The sequence below is a fragment of the Cyprinus carpio genome, chromosome A21 (assembly GCF_018340385.1).
Source record: "Cyprinus carpio isolate SPL01 chromosome A21, ASM1834038v1, whole genome shotgun sequence".
Lineage (NCBI taxonomy): Eukaryota > Metazoa > Chordata > Actinopteri > Cypriniformes > Cyprinidae > Cyprinus > Cyprinus carpio.
Genome location: NC_056592.1, coordinates 15,005,859 through 15,022,088, shown reverse-complemented (window position 1 = coordinate 15,022,088; position 16,230 = coordinate 15,005,859). Strand labels below are relative to the sequence as shown.

The 16,230-nt window shown below is 39.4% G+C and overlaps 1 protein-coding gene across 1 annotated transcript in view; it reads left to right on the top strand.

Annotated features, from left to right (window-relative positions):
• The window catches only part of afap1l1b (actin filament associated protein 1-like 1b), a 23,460-nt gene extending 7,230 nt beyond the window's left edge, over nucleotides 1–16,230 (top strand). The window contains exons 3-19 of the mRNA XM_042711487.1: nucleotides 3,820–3,945; nucleotides 4,234–4,317; nucleotides 4,569–4,657; nucleotides 4,898–5,009; nucleotides 5,090–5,188; nucleotides 5,276–5,487; nucleotides 5,580–5,759; nucleotides 11,464–11,556; nucleotides 11,680–11,758; nucleotides 12,822–12,977; nucleotides 13,081–13,292; nucleotides 13,377–13,522; nucleotides 13,703–13,709; nucleotides 14,754–14,835; nucleotides 14,983–15,150; nucleotides 15,792–15,961; nucleotides 16,075–16,230. Of these exons, the coding sequence (XP_042567421.1) occupies nucleotides 3,820–3,945; nucleotides 4,234–4,317; nucleotides 4,569–4,657; nucleotides 4,898–5,009; nucleotides 5,090–5,188; nucleotides 5,276–5,487; nucleotides 5,580–5,759; nucleotides 11,464–11,556; nucleotides 11,680–11,758; nucleotides 12,822–12,977; nucleotides 13,081–13,292; nucleotides 13,377–13,522; nucleotides 13,703–13,709; nucleotides 14,754–14,835; nucleotides 14,983–15,150; nucleotides 15,792–15,961; nucleotides 16,075–16,215 (2,156 nt within the window). The 3' untranslated portion in view covers nucleotides 16,216–16,230. The remainder of the gene's footprint in view (nucleotides 1–3,819; nucleotides 3,946–4,233; nucleotides 4,318–4,568; nucleotides 4,658–4,897; nucleotides 5,010–5,089; nucleotides 5,189–5,275; nucleotides 5,488–5,579; nucleotides 5,760–11,463; nucleotides 11,557–11,679; nucleotides 11,759–12,821; nucleotides 12,978–13,080; nucleotides 13,293–13,376; nucleotides 13,523–13,702; nucleotides 13,710–14,753; nucleotides 14,836–14,982; nucleotides 15,151–15,791; nucleotides 15,962–16,074) is intronic.

Below are 16,230 nucleotides of genomic sequence, written 5' to 3'. Positions count from 1 at the left end.
ATGGTATGTCATTTTTGGGGTGTGTGGAGGAGAGGAATAGGAAGCAGAAGGTTAGGGATGATAGAAACTGCTGTTGTCAGCCTAGACAGGAAGCTACAGCTGCAGGACATATCCCCTTACCCACAATGCCCTTGCCTCAAGTCCGCACAGCTGCTTTCCTTAGAATTTGTTTTTGTAAGTGTTAGTGGGTTTGTGATTGTGTTCAGTGATGTATTTGGTTTATTTTGTTTTTTGAATGTTTTTATTGATTTTATGAGTTGCATTGTCCTATTATATTATTTCCTCAAAGGTGATGTCATTGTGTAATTTTGGACCTCACAATGCCACATTGTCTAGCTACTCACTCAATGAAATTTCAGTTGGAATGTTGTTTAAAAGTGTGCCCAGTTTAAACAAAGCAAGTACTTTTTTATATCTTAGTTTTAATGTAAATTGCTGTATTGCAGATTCCCAAGATAAAAAAGCAACCAATACAATATTACAGTTATAATTAAACTAAAACAATAAAAACAGTTTATTTTATTAAAATATTTTAATTGACTTCTTTTAATGAAATAAGATGAAATGTAAATATTCATATGCATGTGTTTGATCTATTTTAATCATTTTACATTTTTCAATGTATAATTTATCATTTGAATAATTATTACATAACAGGTATTATATAAGGTATAATAAAATGTAATTTTTACTAGTTATATTATATTTACATATATTTTTATATATATTATATATAACTAGATACTAAAATTATATATAAGTTAATATCTAATCATTATAAATAATAGATAAATCATTTAAATTTATTCATTTAATAAATTTATTTACTATTTGTAATAATTAAAAAAAAGTAACTGTAGTTTTTTAATATAATTTATTAAATATAAATATCAATAATTATTAATTGTCTTTAAGTTGTTTTGTGATCGAGTTTCCCATTCATTTAGTTAGGTATTTATGTATACTGTTAAGCTTAAAATGCTATGCGTTTTTCATTTGACAAAGTAATAATGTATTCATAATTAACAGTGAATTTATGTAAACAAGACATTTGAATATAAATTTATTTGAATATATTGTTTCCTACTGAATGCATTGTTGTGTAATGGCAGTGCTGGGGTCTATAACCAATTACCGATTAGAAAAGTGTCTATCTGTAAAAACTGGTCAAACCAATTATCTCTAGTTGGGTTAAGTTAATTATCTCTAGTTGGATGACTTAATCTTCTTCATTACATGCGTACATGACTCATAAAAGTGCTGATGAGAGAGGTCTTTATTTTCAGCTGGTCTGTCTTTTGTCACTTTTAACTGAAATACAATGTGTCTTTGGTTTGTGAGAGCCAGCCGACAGCACAGATGCATCAAAAGAGCCACTGAAGCAGTCAGATGGGGTTCACCAACCTCACATTCCCACGTATTACCCACGAAATGCACGGCAGCAAAAACAGGCGAGCCTTCAGAATAGCTGTAACTGAGCTGACTGTGCTTAGTTCCACAAACTTGACCCAGTTTCCAAAGAGAAGCATGGCCAGCAGAAGACACAGAGGCACAGAGAGTGTTGTGTGGGAACTTGAGTTGCTCGGAAAAGGGACGTGTCGCTCCCTCGCCCGTGTCAGCGAGTGCACACCCAGACAATGGCCCTCTGGAGAGCTGCGGCCCTGGAGTTATGATTGCGCCCCTCTCAGTACAATAACACAGAGTCATCCTACTCTCTGTTCTCTGAGTTTCCGCCTCTTACTCTTCTTCCACCCCTCACTTTTTCTTGTTTCCCCTAACGGACACATACACATTCACGTTTCCTGCTCTCTGAGAGAGAGGAGGACTCTTGGGAGGAGTTTACTGGCCATTAAGCGAATTCATTGAAAGACAACCCGAAAGATAACTTCCATTTAGAGTGATGCCTTTTGGAGGTCTTGCACTCTTTAAGATTGGGAAGTGAAATTTAATTTGTTTTGGACTTGAGTAAGAAGGATCACAAATTTATGACTATTTAATATAGAAATTACTTACTCTGGAAGTTTTTTTTCTTAGCTATAGTTTGTGGATAGTAATGTAGTGGAAGGAGAAGTGAGAAAAAGAAAGTGAATGAGAGAGAGAGAGAGAGAGAGAGAGAGAGAGTTGATCCAGTGCAGACATCCTCACAGAAATCACAGGAATGAGGATGAACTAAAAGAACTCAAAAATCCTCCTCAGCATGATTAGACTTAATATTTAAATGATTCAAATTTTTATACACTTAAAGGAATAGTTTACCCAAAAATGAAAATTTGCTGAAAATTGTTACTCCTGCAGGCCATCCAAGATGTAGATGAGTTTAGTTGTGTCCCAAATGATGCAGTATACACTATGTACTTATTCTAAGCTTTCTAGTGTATAAGATATATAAGGTTATTTTATCATTCATCATCGGAGTCTTCCACACGTTTTTTTTAGTTACTTAACTGCATTATCTGGGCATTTGAAGTGCACTTTTTCCTACACTAAAATGGCATAGAATAGTGCAGAAATGTAGTGTTATTTCATCCACTGAAGTGTTTACATTTGTGGCCTCATTCCACTGTTTATCTTGCATCCTCTTACACAGGATAGTTTTTTTGACACAAGTTCTCTTACATTCTTCACTGTTTCATTGATCTTCACTGTAGAATTTATAAGTAATGAGTAATGCTAAAATGTAATATTTAATGTATACTAATTAATTAATTGTAGCATAAATATAAGAAGCTTTTAATTGTGCTATTTTGGTTACTATTTATATTTCCATTTAATAGCATAATGTGGAATCTGTAACATGTAGGTCACACATTTGCATACTAAGAAATATTAAATGAACAGGAAGATTCTCAAAATAGAAGTGCAAGCTCAGAAAAGATCTTTCATTTTGAATTCCCCTTGTTTGCATAGTGGTTTGCAACCTCTGCTTCAAAGCAGTGTTTGTTTTCAGAGCGGTGAGGGTCTAGAAAAGAAACATCATGAACTATGCAACAGGTTTTTTGATCTGGTCCAGCCAGATAGAAAAAACACATTCAGGGCAAAAGCAAAAGAAAGGTCACATATTGAGGTAATTTGTTATGGGAAGGTTATTTATTGCAGTAATTACTTGTGGCCAAGAATAATAATTCCTAGATCAGCAAAGCTAAATGTGTGGCAGGTAACCTTGAAAAGGGGCTTTTCCTTTCCAATCCCTCTCACTTGAGAAGTGCTTACATGTGTTTCAGTATGAAAGAGATGAGTTTGTCAGTTACTCACCCCTGCTTTTTATTCCTTAGCATGAAAGAAGTGTGACTCTGATCTCTTTAATTTGTTAAATGTTGTTGCATTGTTGACTAGTTCTATATGTGAATGCTTATTCAGGACTTTCTAAAAATGTTGTTTTTCTTAAGGGGGTTTCTTGTTTCCTGTGTTTGTTAGGCCATTCATAACAGTGCAGCTATTGTTCACCATGCACAGATTTGGAAGAGCACTACCATAAGAAATCAATTGAGGTCATACCCCTATCTTTGCTTGTTTATTGCATTAAACCTTCAGGATATCATGTTTGGTATTTTGGCAAGGTTTCCTCAACAAACAGCCAAAGAAATCAGATGTCCAACAGCTGAGGCCTGCCTCATGACGGTTTTTAAGAAGCTCAAATGGGCTGAATGGAAAAGCCCAATCACTCCTAGTAACATGATTTGCTTAAGTATTTAGATCATCTGATGTATGTAAGTGCAATGGGGTTCACAAATCTTAAGAGCACCAGTGACTTTCCCATGTCATCTTCTGCAAACATGTTTCTGGTTACTGATCCCGTCCTTGTCTTGAATCTCTGTGTAGGTGTGGAGCACCTGGTGAAGGAGCTGAGTTTGCTTCTCAAGCTGCTGGAGAACGAGAGCGTGAGTTCAGCCACGGCAGAGAAGATGAGTGTGGTCAGAAACTTGGTCAAACAGCTGCAACCATCCGGTGAGATTGAGCAGCAAATACATAACATCTGAGCAGAAAAGCTCAGCCAAGGCCTAACTAAAGAGATTCACACAGTAATAATTATAGCAATGTCAAAGTATTTCAGGCAGCGGAAAAAGGTCTAAAAATGATTCCTAAAAAGTTTATTCTAAAAAATTATAGGAACAAAAAGTGTATGTTATGATTGATGTGCTCTGTTGTATTTCATGTAAGAATTTATGTTTGAAGAGTAAAACACACTTGTAATATTGATTAAATTATTTTTTTATTTATTAATTTATTTTGTAGTGAATGGATCTGACTTTATATACATGAACACGTCTCTCTATGGAAATGGTACTAGCTTTGTTGAATCATTGTTTGAAGAATTTGGTGAGTTTATTGCTGTATTTACTTGGTACTTGATTTTTTGATTTTTTGTTAGATTAATTTGTTGATTTTATTGTTTTGTTTATTTTTTTCTGTATTTATACAACAGTTTGGCGAAAAATCACATAAAACATTGTAATACATCAAAACTTGCAGTTGCTGCTAAAAATAGCAGAAAGAATGGCAGGTTTGTTTTAATCATTTTCCCAGGATGTCATGTGTTGTAATTGTTCATTTTTGATGTTTGTTCTCAGACTGTGACCTGCAGGATCTCAGGGACTCGCCTGAAGAGATGAAAGATGTGGAGCAAGAGGACACTTCCAAGCACCCACCCACAAAATCAGTAAAAGAATATGTATCAGATACAAAAACATATGCTACCGTTCAAAAGTGTGGGACCAGTAGGTCTTTTAAAAATTGTTATAATTTTATTCATTAAGGAATGAATTCACTTTTCAGAGACAGTGTATGCCAAACAAGAATAATTAAAGGCAATTATATAATAATTTAATAGCGTTTTAGACTGAAAGTAATTTTAAGCATGCAAATTTAAATTGAAAAATTATTGCTTTTGTTTTGTCAGAGTCCCACAGACACACCCCCTCCCCTCCCTACCACACCTCCTCCTGATGATTACTATGAAGAAGCTGTCCCGCTCGGACCAGGCACAACACCCCAGTATATAACTACTCGCAGTAAGTGCAAACACATTCAAGCCTAAGATGGCACAATAACAGACATTTATGAAACCTAACACAATGTGCTTATTTACCAGACAACTCAAGCCCTCCAAACTCAATAGAGGATGCTTATTATGAAGATGCTGACAACAATTACCCAACAACTCGTCTGAACGGGGCCAGCAAAAACTCCTGTAAGGAACCTGTGCTGTTTGTTATGCTTGTGCCTATGAAAATGTGCTACTTTTATATGGAGTTTTAATAGCTGTTGATGTCAACAGACAATGATTCAGATGCACCCAGCAGTTCTTATGAATCCTATGATGAAGAGGATGAGGAAGCTAAAAGCAGAGAGAGGACACACCAATGGCCTTCAGAGGAGAGTCCAGTCGGTCAAATGAAAGACTGCCGCAAATGCGCATTCCTGCTTCGCAAGAAACGCTTCGGTCAATGGGCTAAGCAGCTAACAATCATTCGTGAGAACAGACTTCAGGTGAATCGTACTGGAACAGTTAAAAGAAGGGAGACAACATAACAAATCTGATCAATTCAGCAAGCTCTAAACAAAGCATTTATTCTCCACAGTGCTTCAAGAATCCCAAAGATCGCTCTCCACACGTTGACCTCCCCCTAAATCTATGCAATGTCATCTATGTGCCTAAAGATGGACGTCGCAAGAAGCATGAGCTTCGTTTCTCCATGCTGGGAGGAGAGGTGCTAGTGCTGGCTGTACAGAGCAAAGAACAGGCCGAGAGCTGGCTCAAGGTGCTTCATCGCAATATATGTCATAATATAATGGTTATTTATTTCATAGTGAATGTAAATTTTCTACTTATGGTCAGTGTTATTTTAGTATTATTTACATAGACTATTTTAGTATTTGTTAACATTTTAATTAGCTTTTATTTTTATATTTTCAGCTTTCATTTTTATTTTAGCTTACTTTTAGTCATTTTTTTATGTGCTTTTGTAATTTTTTCTTTTCTTTCATATTTTTATTTACCTTTTTTGTATTTATATTTCAGTTTTAGTTTTAGTTATTTCAATACTTCAGTTTCAGTTAGTTGCCTAGGCAACGTTTCTAAATTTAGGTTCCCTTTCAGTCGATCACTTTCAGCATCACGTCGGTGACCAACGAATTGGGAATCTCGCCAGAGAGACCAATCTACTTGAGTGTAAACTAAACAAGCCAATGCACATTGGCATGCGATGATTGCATCCAGCAAGTATAAATAGGCAGCAGATGCACCGCATAATCAGCTTTTCACTTCGGAGCAGAATGATAACATTTTGCTCCTGCCAAGCTTCGTTTGTCTTCAAAGAATGAGTTCAGTGCGCTCCAGGAAGCTCTTCCATGTTGGTGGAACGGTGCTACAGCGGTGGTGGTTTCCCATGTCAAGTGGGTTGCACACATCAGGCTGCACTACTCCCTGTTTGTATTGCAGGTGGCCATTTCCCCTATGCACTTCAGCACGCTAAAAGAGCCTTTTTCCCTAAAAGAGCATTCACGGGTGGGCGTGTCTTTTTAAAGACGATGTTGCGTCTTGGTATAGATGCCGTTTCAGTTGTGCATTTCTTGATACGGTCGACATAATGGACACCGACAAAGTTTGGATGCGGTCGACATAATGGACGCCGACAAAGTTTGGTTACTCAATGCCCCTTTGTCCCAGACCGGCCTTTTCTGCGATGCGGTTGGGAGCTTTGCCCATCAGTTCTTGGCTGCACAGAAGTGGTGATCCAACATATTCAGGACGGTGACAAGTCTGCTTAAAGACTGGAGGTTAAAGAGCTGGCTGTCTGGTGCAATCTTAACAACCTGGAGCTCAACACGCTCAAAACTGTGGAGATGATCTTGGACTTCAGGAGAAACCCCCCTGCAGTCCCCCACTCCCCATCATAGACAGCACTGTGACTGCAGTGGAGTCATTCAGGTTCCTTGGCACCACTATCTCTCAGGACGTGAAGTGGGACATTCACATAGGCTCCATTGTTAAAAAGGCCCAGCAGGTTGTACTTCCTTCGCCAGCTGAGGAAGTTCAACCTGCCACAGGAGCTGCTGAAACAGTTCTACTCTAGAATCATTGAATCCTTCCTCTGCTCTTCTATAACTGTCTGGTTCAGCTCAGCTACCAAATCTGACCTCAGAAGACTACAGAGGATAGTCCGGACTGGTAAGCGAATCATTGGTACAACCCTCCCCACTCTCAAAGAACTGTACTCGGAAAATCCCAAAATCTCGACAAAAGAGCAATTCCTCTATCTCTTGGTCTCAAGAGGGCACGGAGAGTTGTGAACGGTCCAGAGCCGGATCACACTCATCCTTCTCTGTCGCCAGCGGGTAGCAGTGGGTGGTTAGAGAGAGCTGGCAAAGGCCCTACTCACGCACCCTCTGCCCAACCTTGGAACCAGGTAAGTGTTGCACCGCACACTCAGACCCCGTTTTGGGATGTCTGGCTAGCGCTGCCCAGCCCGTCTTGCTGGCACCTTTGGACCATTAGACTCGACTATGCGATTCAGTTCACCTGGCGTCCCCCAAAGTTCAGGGGCATCCACTTAACATCTGTGAAGGCACCTGATTCTCATGTCTTGCATGCGGAGATCGCAGTTCTGCTGGCGAAGGAAGCGATAGAGCCGGTCTCTCCAGCCGATATGAAGAAGGGGTTTTACAGCCCCTACTTCATTGTACCCAAAAAAGGCGATGGGTTACGACCAATCTTAGACCTGCGTGTCTTGAACCGGGCCCTTCACAGGCTACCGTTCAAGATGCTAATGCAGAAACGCATCTTTGGGTGCATCCATCCCCAAGATTGGTTTGCAGCAATCGACCTGAAGGACACACACTTCCATGTCTTAATCCTTCCACGCCACAGACCTTTTCTGCGGTTCCCGTTCAAGGGACGGGCATATCAGTACAAGGTCCTGCCCTTCGGGCTGTCCCTCTTCCCCCCGTGTCTTCACGAAAGTTGCGAAGGGGGCTTGGTGCTCAGGCACCTCAGCCTGTTGGGTCTTCAGGTCAGCTGAGAAAAGAGCAAACTCTTCCTGACACAGAGGATCTCTTTTCTCGGTATGGAGTTGGATTCGGTCAAACAGACAGCACGCCTCACAGAGGAACATGCTCTGTAAGGGAAACAGGTCAATTTAGCTCAAAGGGAATCATTTACGATTTTAAAGGGAATTTGAACAGAATCACTGTTTCACGGCTGATCACTGAAACGGCCAGCGATTCACTGAACGAGCCATTTAACATCAAATCTGCACTGGATATTAATATCCAAAGTATAGTGAAAACACTATTAATTAGCACAGTAACAAGATCGGCAGTTTAAGACATTAACTTGTAAGCACAAAACACAAGATACTTCTCTTTTCAATATGAATAAGGCTTTATTACATAAATCTAAGACATATAAACTAATCTAACACATAAGCATACGCACTCACACATTCACACAAGTTGCGAGAGGATAGAGAGTTAGGGAAGAATGAGTTTAAGAGAATGAAATTGTGGAATCCCAAGTTTACAGCAATACGTGAAATTGCATAGACATGAAAAACCATCAATCACTTTATTAACCCTCGCATTGAGTTCCTCAATGAGGTTAAAATTATATTAGATACACCAGTACAGATGAGAGTCTGGAGGTAAAGTTACTTGCGTTGCCTGTGTAACATTGGTTCCCTTTGTTGTCGTTGAAAAGGGGGATTCCCGAGGTTGCTGATTGGCTGGAAGTTCAGTAGTCGTTGAAGTGACATCTTGGGAAGCCTGTTGTTGGGTGTTGGCTGATGATGCAGAGTTGTGGGCTGGTTGAAGTTGAAAGGGCACTCGAGGTCAGACTCGGAGACACGGCGTTACAAAACTTAACTCAGAACACGAAACTCTCAAACGGAAAATAAAAGAAACTAAAGTAAAAGAACAGAAGTAAAGTTTGATGAGACTAGGTGGTGTTTCTTCTCATCGTGGCTTAGTAGCAGCAGGCATGCAGGCCGAAGCACGTTCGAAGAACGCTAAAAGTGATGACTAAAAGCAGCAGCTGAAAAGCCAAAGCTAAAAGCAAAATTTGATGGTGTCCTGAGTATTTAAACTGGCCTTTCGGCCGCACCTCAAATGCTGTCTTGACTAATTAGATATTGTCTTTGCTCAGGCTGTTGCGATGTTTGTCCTGCCCATTCATAAATCATATGTTATCTTATCAATCACGTATCAGTCCGAATTTTCCCGCTCTTGCAGGGTATAATTTTGGACATGATTCCTATGATAAGAATATGATACAATTGACAAATAACTGATGGTCAGAAACGTTTCAAGCAAGAAGATTCTAACACACACACACTAAACATGAATATGAATACTTAAGCTATTCAATAGTTATGAGGAAGACATACACAATAAGTGATTAGAAACATGATAGTCAAATGTGTGGGTTTCATATATGATATGGAGTTAAGCAATGGACTGATATTCCTAAGTCTTTTTTGAGTTCATTTTGGTGCATCTACATCTGTAAAAGACAGTTTTTGTGCCATTTTCTGACATAAGGACGTTCTGTGGAGACCAGAGGTTAAAAGGTCCCCTTAAAGGAATTTTAGTCTGGTTCTTCTCTTGTAGGTGGGGGAAGTCAATCCATGTGATCATGATTACCATCATGGGTTTACATGTGATGGTCAGGCTGTGCATCTCTTTGACCATCAATCTGGATAACTTGCCCCAAATTGGACAATTTCTTCTCTGAATTGAAATTGTCAGTAATTGTTCTAATGGTGTTAACGTTGAAAGCTGTTCTCTGAAAGAGCTGGTTTGTTATCTTGCTTCAGACTGTGGTGCTAGGAGTTGATTTACAACATCCTGTTGGCTTTCTGTGGAGTTCGGCTCCTCATGTTTCAACCATGCTTCCGATCGAATCTTTAATTTGTCTGGTTCGGGTCTGATACGCTACATCCAGTCGGTGTAGAGCTGCTTGAATTCATTCAAAGGCAGGAGTGCCCCTAGAACAGGTCTCAAGGGATGCTGTGGTACACAGATGCCTCCACCACTGGCTGAGGTGCCACATACAATGGGCAAGCAGTCTCAGGGGTGTGGACAGGCCCCGAATTGCAGTTGTTAGCAGTGTGCCTAGCCTTGAACCTTCTCAAAGGATGCTTACCCTCCTCAACCTGCCTCTATGCCTTCTTGGGACCTGTCTTTGGTGCTTGAAGCACTACAGCGGGTCCCATTTGAGCTTTTGCAGTCAGTCGAGCTAAAGTTTCTTTCAATAAAGACTCTGCTCCTGGTTGCATTGGCCTCAATCAAGAGGGTAGGGGATCTGCACACATTTTCGGTCTACAAATCATAGAGTTTGGGCCAGCAGACTCCCAGGTAACCCTGAGGCCCCGGCCCGGCTATGTGCCCAAGATTCCTACTACCACTTTCAGGGATCAGGTTGTGAACCTGCAAGCACTGCCCCCGGAGGAGGCAGAGCCAGCCCTTGGTTTGCTTTGTCCCTTCCGCAATTTAAGATTGTACATGGACCAGACACAAAGCTTCAGGACCCCAGAACAGCTCTTTGTTTGTTACGGAGGCCGGCAAAAGGGGAATGGCGTCTCCAAGCAGAGGATGGCCCACTGGATAGTGGATGCCATCACCCTGGATTATCAAGCACAGGGTGTGCCCTGCCTACTCAGGTTGCGAGCTCACTCTATTAGAAGTGTTGCATCTGCCTGGGTGCTGGCTCATGGCACCTCGCTGACAGACATTTGTAAAGCTGCGGGCTGGGCAACACCTTCGCTAGGTTCTATAGCCTTTGTGTTGAACCCGTATCCTCCTGTATTCTCACCTCAAATGGGCAGAAGCACCGAGAGACCTCGGTTTAGTGTCGGCTTGCTAAGACCGCTCCAGAGAGTCCGTACTGTAGACCCTATCAAACTCCTCCATCCCTTTGGCAGCCAGACATAGCGGAACATCCGGTGCCAGGCCCTCACTCGATGAAACCTTGAGAACCGATAGAAGGCTTGTTGCGAGCCCCAGCCCACTCCAAAAAAGGGGCCACAGGAGGCTTGCACAGGAAGGGGCAGCATCCGTGGTGCTTTGGCAGGGATTCCCAATTCATCAGTCATCTGTACCACGGCCGGCCAGGTCACCAGCTCGGCTCCTCAGCGAAAACCTGAGTATGCGGTGCATCTGCTGCCTGTTTATACTCGCGCTGTGATCAGCAGCAGCTGGATGCAATCGTCGCATGCCAATGTGCATTGGCTGGTCTAGTTTACACTCAAAGTAGATCGGTCTCTCTGGCGAGATTCCCAATTCGACGGTCACTGACGTGACGTCTCCGTTCCCTCCTTCAGGGAACAAGAGTTACAATACGTAACTGAGACGTTTGACTGTTTTCAGTTTTTATAGTGTCATGGTATTATGGATCAGAATAAATCTGGTTCTGACAGATTTTATTTTATTTTATTAGTTGCATGAATCTCTTCTGTTAAATCTGTGTAGGTCATTCAGGAAGTAAGTAACCTGGCAAACAGCATTAATGGAAAAGAGAGTTCTTCCTCTCCGATGATACTAAGAAAACTAGAGCTGGATAAGGTAAGGCTGAACAGATTACTAGAATCCTGTAGCCCAGAGTACACTACGGCTAAACTCTACTGATTACAATATTGACCAGTGTGGTGATCCCCATAATTGCTGTCTTCTTCCTGGTTATTGCAGATGATGGGACCAGATAAACATACTTCTGATTCTGATAGCGCAGCCAATGGAGACGTTACCCGTGAGATCTGTGAGAACGGTATGGACACAATCGATCAGCTTCTTTGCTTAGTGAATGCTTTTGGGGTCAAAGTAGGTTTTCCAGGTGTGGAACGTTTACTCTTGTTAGTTCTGTGATGTCAGACTGAAACAATGGCATTAGGAAGGATGTAGCTGCTCTGTGCAGTACTTCCTGTGTCTTTGATGTATCCTGAGGTTTGAAGTTTGTCCTTTTTAATGAGTCACATCCATCTTTTCTTGCTTTTTAGGTTTTGTATTGGCATACACATTATATTGGTATGGAATATCAGCCAATGTTAGAAATTGTTTTTAATTAATCATGATTGGCTGATATATTGAAATTAACTGTCCATGTTCATTTCCTCTGTTTTTACATTTGGATTAACTTTTCTGTCATCTAAAACTCACTTAAAGCTACATTTTTAAAGCACTAATAATTGTTACATCACATTACATTTAGTCATTTAGCAGACGCTTTAATCCAAAGCGACTCAAAAATGAGGACAATGGAAACAATCAAAATCAACAAAAGAACAATGATATACAAGTGCTATAACAAGTCTCAGTTAGCTTAATGCAGTACACGTAGCAAGGTTTTTTAAATTCACTTGTAACATCAAATGAATTTTTTTTTTTTTAGAATGTTTTATTGTTTAATAATGATTTATTTGGACAAAATAGTATAGATTTAGCCATTCATCTATTTATTTGTTATTGTCCAAAACATGAAAATAATGATTGGTTTATTGGTATCGTCCAGAGGTCTTTATTTAGTCATTTCATTTTAAAAGGTTGGGCACTTTTAAATTTCAGGATTTCAATAGCGCACATCCCTAGATTTGTTAAGTTCACTTTTCAAGTGTTACAGATGGACCGTGATTTAAAGTATGCATAAAAACACTTGAAAACTCATTGCTGCAAGAGACAGTTATACACTTAAGTATGCTGTTTTTTTCCCCCTCAATGTTGCAAACAAAGGAAGTCAAAGGCATCTTTGTAAATAGAATCCAAATGTTTGTTTTGTGTCTTGTCCTTGCACTTTATGCATCCTCTTATGATGCTTCCTGTGCTTCTTCCTGTAGGGAAGGGCAAAAAAGGGACATTCTCTGAGCTGACTGGATCTATGAGTCGAGCCGCTGGCAGGAAAATCAACCGCATCATCAGTTTCTCCAAGAAGAAGCTGCCCTTGCCGGGCGAAACCAACACGCTTTCCCACCTGGATGACAATCCCCGTTGTGGTGAGGGGACATAAATCCACCTTTCCTTTGTGATTAGCTGTTGATCATTTTCATATTTTGAGACTTTCCTGCAAGTTTCTGATGGTTTCTTGTCTTTTGCTAGGTTACTTGAATGTCCTGGTCAACCAGTGTTGGAAGGAGCGCTGGTGTTGTGTGAGAAATGGGACTCTGTATCTCCATAAGGACAGAGGGGACATTCACACCCATGTTAGTGCATTAGCCCTCCATGGTGTAGAAGTCTTACCTGGACTTGGACCCAAACATCCTTTTGCCTTCCGCATCATGCAAGCGAGCAAAGAAGTGGCCGCCCTGGAGGTAATAAACTATGGATCTCTGTTACATTGTGAGATCTTTCATTAAAATAGCATATCGGTAATTTTGTAATATAATCAACCTCAGGCGAGCTGTTCTGTGGAGATGGGCCGCTGGCTGGGGGTGTTGTTGGCTGAAGCAGGCAGCACTACCACCCCTGAGGCATTGCATTATGACTATGTGGATGTGGACACCATCAGCAGCATCCGGAGCGCAGCACGACACTCTTTTCTGTGAGTAGAGATGGGTGTATTTGGCATGTTTAAAATCGGTATGTGTAAAGAAGTTCACTCAGATTTGTGGTTTTTTGTTGATATTTATTTTTTTATTTTGTTTTTATTTGGATGTGTGGGGATATGTAATCAGATATGTAATATTTTCCTGCGGACTTATGATGAAGTACCTTATGAAAGCATTTTGGTAAGATGTTATGTTAAAAATGTATATCACATATGAATAAAAAATTTATTTATTTCAATTTAATTTAATTTTTTAGTAACAATTATAATATTTTGTAAAATCACACCCCTCAGCAACATTAAAGACTATTCTTTTTCAAATAAATGCTGTTTGAGTTTTTTGTTCATCAAAAAATCCTGAATAAAATATCACTGTTTCCACAAAATTATTAGGCAGCAGCATTGATAATAATAAGAAATGGTTTTATCACCAAATCAGCATATTAGAATGATTTCTGAAGGATCATGTAAAACTAAAGCCTGAGTAATCATGCTGAAAGTTCTGCTTTTCCATCACAGCAATAAAACGCATTTTGAAATATATTCAGATTGAAAAATTAATTGTAATATCATTTCACATTATTGCTATTTTTACTGTATTATTATAAAATAAAATAAAGCATAAGAAACTTAATTTAAAAATATAAAACAATTACTGATCCCAAACATTTGAACAAAAGTGTACATTCATGATCAAAGAGTATAATGAAAACTGATTGTTTTTGCTGTGTCGGAGGTTACTTAGAGAATTTTATGACATTTGAAAAGAATGTTTCAGTGAAGTTGGGTGTTGTTTCTGGAGTTAACTGGAGAATAACTTCAGTTCTCTTAGAGTTTTAGTTCATTTTTCGAATTGGCACGAAAGGCAGCAACAAATATGTCTTGCTGTTTTATTCTCTGGTTTACTTTCTAAAATGATTTTGTAGTACCATTTCTTTCTTTGTTGGGTGGTTAAGTTGTGCAGCTGTCTTTGTTATGTCTAGTCAGCTAGCCTACAAATGTTCTGTCATTGCAAGCATGTTCCTTTATAAAAAAGAACTTTTCAGGAAATCCTTAAATAAGCACATTGTGTAATGCTGACGTAAATACTATCATACTGAAAACCAAGAAGTTTACAAAAAGTGTTTAAATTTTGTTTTGTTTAGAATTGTGTTGTAATTGTTTTTAATTTTTTTAATTTCTACTCTTTTTTTTCCACTATAATGTGTATGTCTTCCACCTGCAGGTACTGAAGCGTTATTCCTCTATGTCCAGTGTGGATACAGACAAGGGTGACACACAGGTCACAGTGAAGCGACACGGTTCATGTAAGTTGGTTTACACTGGAAAAATCACTTTTTTTTTTTTTTTTGGTTGATGCTTTCAGCATCATCTAGACATATATACAAAAACAATCATAGCTTTACTGATTAAACACCATTTATTACCAATTCCGTCTTATTTTTGTGTTGTAGCTGTGAATCACTACGGTAAATATGGAAAGACGAGGGCAGAAGAAGATGCACGACGGTATCTCAATGAGAAAGAGCAGCTTGAGAAAGAAAAAGAAGTGATCAAGAAGAACCTGTTGTCACTGCGCTCAGAAAAGAGGGTGGTGAAGGAAGAGCTGAAGAAGGCGACTGGTGAGAGAATTGACCGCTTTGACTGTTAATCAATAACATGCAAGGTGCTCTGTTAGCATTTTTGCAGTATTTGGCGCCACCTACTGACAATATCCACAGTTATGGGAGATGTTCATTTAACGTTATATGTTTTGTACACTGCCATTCAGAAGTTTGGGATCAGTAAGATTTGGTCTGTTTATTTTTTTTTATTTTTTTTTTACTGTTTTTTGAAGCTGCACTATTTGATCAGGATCAGTAAGATTCGAAAAAAAAACGTGCATATTGTGAACTCTTAATATTGCAATTCCTAAAAGAAATGTTTTCCAACATTGTAAATAAATCAGCATAATACCTGTAGTTCCAGGCAAAAAGGAATCATTTACAATGGTGCCACTGTGCCTCAATTGTGCATTGATACTGAAACGCCCCAGCTCTATATGTCCACCAAAGAAAGTCACAGAAATAAATTATTTTTAAAAGTATATTAAAATAGAAAACCATTATTTTAAATGGTGATAATATTTTACAATATTACTGTTTTTTCTGTATTTTTGGGCAAATAAATGCAGCTGTGATGAACAGAAGAGACTTCTTTAAAACACATTAAAAAATCTTACTGATCCCAAACTTTTGAACAGCAGTATACATGTGTGCATCAGATAAACAGCAGAAAGCCATGGAGCAGCATCTGGCTCAGCTGGAGGAAAGCTGCCGTCAGAAGGAAGCTGAGCGAGTGGACCTGGAGCTGCGACTTATGGAGGTGAAGGAGAAACTGAAGAAGTCTCTGACTGGAGGAATGCTGGGGGCGCCTGTGGACTGGAGGGATGCTGTCGAAGGTAAGCTGCACTATTGAGTTTTATTATTTTTTTACTTTTGATATGCTTTTTTCTTTGTTGAGTTTTATTATTTATTTATTTTTATTTATATGTTTAATTTATATAGAAGGAAGATATTTACAATGGTGCCACTGTGCCGGTCAATTGTGCATCTGAAATAAAGAAACGCCCCCCATCCATATATGCATCCACCAAAGGAAATGTCATGCAGAAAGCCAAGGTATACAGTTGCATAAATATCCAATGAAACACACATGGTGAT